This window comes from Cebus imitator, unplaced genomic scaffold (assembly GCF_001604975.1).
Source record: "Cebus imitator isolate Cc_AM_T3 unplaced genomic scaffold, Cebus_imitator-1.0 Scaffold756, whole genome shotgun sequence".
NCBI lineage: Eukaryota > Metazoa > Chordata > Mammalia > Primates > Cebidae > Cebus > Cebus imitator.
The window spans coordinates 337,903-344,466 of record NW_016108071.1 but is presented as its reverse complement, the minus strand read 5'-3'; the positions used below and the strand labels follow the sequence as shown (position 1 = coordinate 344,466).

The 6,564-nt window shown below is 34.9% G+C and overlaps 1 protein-coding gene across 1 annotated transcript in view; it reads right to left on the bottom strand.

Annotated features, from left to right (window-relative positions):
- The window catches only part of BRWD3 (bromodomain and WD repeat domain containing 3), a 128,875-nt gene that overhangs the window by 68,446 nt on the left and 53,865 nt on the right, over positions 1-6,564 (bottom strand). The window contains exon 7 of the mRNA XM_017519568.2: positions 359-519. Within this exon, the coding sequence (XP_017375057.1) occupies positions 359-519 (161 nt within the window). The remainder of the gene's footprint in view (positions 1-358; positions 520-6,564) is intronic.

The following is a 6,564-nucleotide window of genomic DNA, read 5'->3' as shown; positions in this document are numbered from 1 at the left end:
GCCATTGCACTCCAGCCTGGGTAACAAGAGCTAAACTCCGTCTCCAAAAAAAATAAAAAATAAAAAAATGAAATGAAATTTTTGAGTATACTTGTTTCACATAAATTAACCACTTCTAGAATATAAGGTCTTCTGAAGATTTAACTTCTTAAAATTAAACTTCCAAGAATATAGTAAACATTTGTGTTGACCTGTTTACTTATATAAAAAGAGAAAACATTTTCAATTTCCACTCATCTTTTTCTGCACCCATATACCCAAAAAAGTGAACTACCTACAAAGCACAATGCAATGCCATGCAGTCTGGCTTTAACTGTTGTAATTCTATATATGTTACCATATTAAATTTTAAACTCACTGTAAAAATTCTTCTCCCACTTCGGTCAAATGCTACACAATAGACAGATGACAAGTGCCCCAGAATTCTCTTATGCATCTTAATGTGCTGGTAAGCAGAAGAAGGGAAAATATGACCGAAGCGACTACATCCGGTTAATTGCCTGGCAGAGGTGATATTCACTGAAAAAAATAAGAAATTAATTTAAAACTTAAAAGTGAAACTAATTTCATGAAATTAAGTCATAAATATTAAGATGAGGCAAAACATAGTACATATATTATAGCAATTCTGTCCTAGGAAGATTCTAAATTCCCTTACATAGCTCATGATTTTATTAACTTCACTTTACTATAAGAAAGCACCAAGAATACTCTCATTAAATCTTAAGGGTCTGATGTTCTGCTTGGTTTACTGTGGTTTCTCGAGCACATTCTCATCTTGCCTTTCTTGGTACGCTACAGTCAGAGAGACTGTCATTTTAAATATATAGGTAAATCTTTAAACTGTACTGGGTTAAGTATATGCCTCTAAAAAATTATACAGGAATTTCATAAATTCCTGTCTTACCTCCTCACACCTTATCCACCGTATGTATGACTGCCCCTAAAAATTCAAGAGTAATGCAAATAAAAAACCCTATACAGTGAAAAGATAAGGAAGCTATGATGTTACAAAGATTTTACGTTGCAAACAACCTAGGTTTGTCTATGGGTTCTTTCCTTTTGGTTTCTGAATTTAGAGGCTCTCCCTCTAGTTAACAAGGAACTTTTCAGGCTTCATCTCCTATGAAGTCATTTTAGGTCCTATCTTATTTTTTTTTCTTGGTTGCTTTGCCTAGTTCTCCATTTTCTTAAAAAAATGCCATACTATAGCATAAGTCTACACAATTCTCCTCCAAATACCTCATGGATTCTGCTCATATCTAAAAAACCTAATCTTGATCTCTATGTAAAAATTTACAGCCACCCACTTGTCCTGTGAACTCCTTCATTTTCCCTTATACACTAAAAATGCTTAACACCCGACACAATATATTTTAGTCAAAACATAGGCTCCCGATAACTTCAAAGGTCACCTTGAGGCAAAATGACATTTTACCACACTGCATAAATAATATAGTACAAAATAAAAATAGCTTCATGTTCAAGCAGGGCAAGATTAAAGCAAGAACTGAGTTCTAGCTAGATTAGTATGATTAGAACCATGCCACTATCAAAAATATGAAATCTTTCAACATCTCACAATTTAAGAGCAATGAAGTCTTTCTTTCAGGCAAAGGCAGATCCACTGGCCATTTTAACTGACAAAATGACAAAAAATGAATAATGAATAGCAAAATCAGTGACATGTTGAATATAAACAATGAGAACACATAAGAGACCTGAGTAGTTATGTAATACTGAAAGATGCTGAGTAGATAATGAGAGGAACTGCATAAGCATCAATTATCAGGCAAGAGGATTTCTTTTTGGCAGGTGTTCCCATCTCAACCACAAAAAAAACTCCATGACTCCAAGATAGGAAGGGCTGGTACTCTAATTTGGGACTTCAGAAATCTTCCTTTTCCAATGAGACATTTCTTACTGCTCTGAGTTCTTTAAAACAATCAACAATTACTTCTGCTTGGTTTTTGTCTGTTCATACTTTGCAGGTAGATGCAGGGAAGAAAGGTTACTTTAAGTCAGGGCTTCTCAATCTTGAAACTATTGATACTCTGGGTTGAATGATTCTTTGCTGTGGAGGCTTTCCATTGTAGGGTGTTTCTGCAGCATCCCTGGCCTGTCCCCACTAGATGCTAGCAGAATCCCCCCCACACTAAGTTGTGACAAACAAAAATATGTCCAGTTGTTGTCTAGGGTAAGAAACTGCCCCAGATTAAAATCACTTCTTGTAATATTAAAAAAAAAAAAAAAAAGAAATCATTACCGATAGAAGAAAATCAAAACAAAAACAGAAAAGCAATTTTGAGAAGGGGAGCTGAAGGAGATAGAAAGAGCAAATCCATGAACATGAGATATCTTTCCATTTACTTGTGTCTTCAACTTTTTTCATCAATGTTTTATAGTTTTCATCATACAGCTTTTTCACCTATACTTAAATTTACTCCAAAGTACTTTCTTAGGTCCTATTATAAATGGAATTGTTTTCTTGATTTCATTGTTATAGAAACACTGCAGATTGTCAAGTTTATTTTATAATCTCTACCATTATTCAATTTGTGTATCAGTTCTAAGAGGGTTCTTTCAGTGGATTTTTAGGGTTTTCTACATATAAGATAACATCATCAGAAAACAAAAAATTTCACTCCTTTTACTATATGGATGCCTTCTGATTCTTTTTCTGGCCTAATTGCAATGGCTCAGACTTCCTGTACTATGTTGAATATAAATGGCAAAAATGGGCATTTTTGTCTTGTTCCTAATATTAAAGAAAAACCTTTCAATGTTTCATCATGACTGAGTGCAATGGGGAGATCCCAGCTCACTGCAACCTCCACCTCCCAGGTTCAAGAGATTATCCAGGCTCAGCTTCCAGAGTAGCTGGAATTACAGGTGCCTGCCACCACACCCAGCTAATATTTTGTATTTTTAGTAGAGATGGGGTTTCACCATGTTGGTCAGGTTAGTCTTAAACTCTTGACCTCAGATGATCTGCCTGCCTCGGCCTTGCAAAGTGCTGGGATTACGGAAGTGAAGCCACCCCATCAGGCAGAGATAAATTCCTTCTATACCTCTTATGTTGAGAGATTTTATCATGACTACATGTTGAATTTTGTCAAATACTATTTCTGTATCTATTGAAATGATCATTCAGGTTTTGTCCTTCATTTTGCTAATATCGTGCATCACATTTATTGAATTACATATGCTGAGTCAACCTTGAATCCCAAGGATGAATCCCACTTGATCATAGTGATTGGTCTTTTTAATGTGCTGTTGAATTCAGTTTGCTAGTATTTTGTTAAGGATTTTTTCATTTTTTTTTTTTTGAGATGAAGTCTCACTCTGTCACCTAGACTGAGGTGCAGTGGCATGATCTCAGCTCACAGCAACCTCCACCTCCTGGGTTCAAGCGATTCTCCTGTCTCAGCCTCCCAAGTGGCTGGCATTCCAGGCATGCATCACCACATCCAGTTAATTATTTGTATTTTTAGTAGAGACTGGGTTTTGCCATGTTGGCTGGGCTGGTCTCAAACTCCTAACCTCAAGTGAATAACTATAAGAAAGAAAATCCATTCATTCATCTAACAAATATTTGAGTTCCTTAATGGCCAAAGAATAACAGCTAAGTACATAAGCAAAATACTTTTTAAAAAACTATTTTGTTATTCATACAAATTCATGGGGTATGTGTGCAATTTTGTTACATGCAACGATTGCATAGTGGTCAAGGCAGGGTTTTTAGGGTATATAACACTCAAATGACATACATTGTACTCATTAAGTAATTTCTCAACATCATTCCCCTCCCACAGCCTCACCCTTCTGAGTCTCCATTGTCTATCATGCTACTCTCTATAACCATGTGTACACATTTTGTAGCACCCACTTATGAGTTTATGAGAACATGTGATATTTGACTTTCTATACCTGGCTTGTTTCACTTAAGGTAATGTTCTCTAGGTCCATCCATTTTGCTGCAAATAACATGACTTCATTCTTTTTACGGCTGAATAGTACTACTTGATATTATTTATATATTTATATATATATATATATAGAGAGAGAGAGAGAGAGAGAGACAGAGACAGAGAGGGAGAGAGAGAGAGAGCATATTTTCCTTTATGTTTTTTTAATTTGTTCATTTTAGTATTATTATTATTATTATTTTTAAGACCTGATCTTGCTTTCTTGCCTAGGCTGGAATGAAGTGGTGATATCACAGCTCACTGCAGCCTAGACCTCTTGGGTTCAATTGATCCTCCCACCTCAGCCTCCCAAGTTGCTGGGACCACAGGTGTGTGTCACCATGCCCAGCTAAATTTTTTGCTGTTGTTTTAGAGATAGGGTCTCTTTATGTCGCCAAGCTGGTCTTGAATTTCTGGGCTCAAGTGATCCTCTCACGTTGGCCTTCCAAAGCATTTTCTTTATCCATTTACCCACTGATGGACAATTAAGTTGATCTCTTATCTTTGCTATTGAGAATAGTGCCATTATAAACATACTAGTGCAAGCATCTTTTTGATAAAATGATTTATTTACCTCTGGAGTATATAGCCAGTAATGGGTCTGCTAGATTGTATGGTCATTGTATTTTTAGTTCTTTCAGAAATCCCCATATTATTTACCACATAGGCTGTACTTATTGATAATCCTACCAACAAAGTGTAAGAATTCTTTTGTACATCCTCCCCAACATGTTTTCTTTTAAATACATATTTTTATTAATAGCCAATTTGACTGAGGTATATTTCACTGTGGTTTTAATTTACATTTCTCTGATTAATGATGTTGAGTATTTGTCCTTTTTTTTTTTTTTTTTTTTTTTTATAGTCTTGCTCTGCCACCCAGGGCTGGAGTGCAGTGGCACAATCTCAGCTCACTGCAACCTCTGCCTGCCAGGTTCAAGCAATTATCTGCCTCAGCCTCTTGAGTAGCTGGGATTACAGGTGCCTGCCACCATGCCCAGCTAATTTTTGTACTTTTAGTAGAGATGGGGTTTCGTCATATTGGCCAGGCTGGTCTCGAACTCCTGACCTCAGGTGATCTACCAGTCTCAGCTTCCCAAAGTGCAGGGATTATAGGCATGAGCCACCGTGCCTGGCCAAGCATTTTTTCATATACCTGTTCGCTATTTGCATGTCTTCTTTTCAAAAATGTCTACTTCTGTCTTTAGCCACTTGTTAATGAGATTATTTCTGAGTTTTGTTGTTGTTGTTTGCGTTTCTTGTATATTTTGGTTATTAGCCCCCTATCAGGTGGATTATAAAAGGGGTCAGCTATAAGAACACCATCAACACCCAAAAGATGATTTGGTAAAGAAAATTAACAGATAAGGTACAATATAGGAAATAGAAATAATATGCTGAATCACAGAAAAGATACAACTATTTTGCCAGTTGTCAAAGAAATTTAAATGAAAATGAGGAATAATTTTATACCTAATAAATTAGCATTTAAAAAAATTCAAAAACCTAATACCACCAATTACTACTTAAAACTAATGTACACCTCCATTTCTAAAAGCACCATACAGTGACATTATCCCTTTGAAAGATAATTTGGCAATATATTTCAAGAGTCATGAAAACATGCACATCCATCACTCCACCTCTGAGCATCTATTCTGGGGACATAATTGATTAGCAAAAAAGAGTTATATATATAAAATATTTAAAGTAGTACTATTTATAATGCCAAGGAATTAAAAACAACCTACAAGTCCAGTATCAAGGGAATGGTTAATTATAAAATTATAGAATATTTGATAGACTATTACATAGGAATCAATAATTAAAATATAAAAAGCAGTGTTAAAAAATTAGGGATTACACAGCAAAAATATAAAACAAAATTATGTGTATACTATAATTTAAATTATGTAAATATATGCATAAATGTATGAGTAAAGACTATAAAGACAAAGAGAAATGAAACCAACTGCTTTGTGTTAAAAGAATGAGAAATTTTTAAAATTTCATTTAATACTCTTAAAAATACATTTTTATCTTAAACATACACTTTCCGTTAGGTTCTTCCCAACAGTAACAGCTATGGCCGGGCGCTGTGGCTCATGCCTGTAATCCTAGCACTTTATGAGGCCGAGGTGGGTGGATCACCTGAGGTCAGGAGTTCAACACCAGCCTGGCCATCACGGTGAAACCCCATCTTTAAAAAAAATAAAAATAAAGAACAGCTATGTAAGAAAAATCTAACCTAAGGTATGATGTATATCATTAAATATTCCTTCTCCCAACTTAGCAGTTTTTTAAATGTATTAATCTGGCACTGGAAATGATATTTACATATTTTTTCTCAGTCATTGGTAATATAAACAGGCCTTAGTCTCTGTACGTTAAGAAATAATGTATGTATTATTCACTCAGTCATTAGTAATATAAATAGGACTTAGCCTCTATATATTAAGAAATAATGCATGTATTCTTCATTTAGCCATTATTTTTCAGTACTGATTCTTGCTTTACTTACATAGCTACAGAACTCTTTATTAGGAACATGCTCCCAAAATGTTAATGGTTGATAATTGACTATACAAATACAATT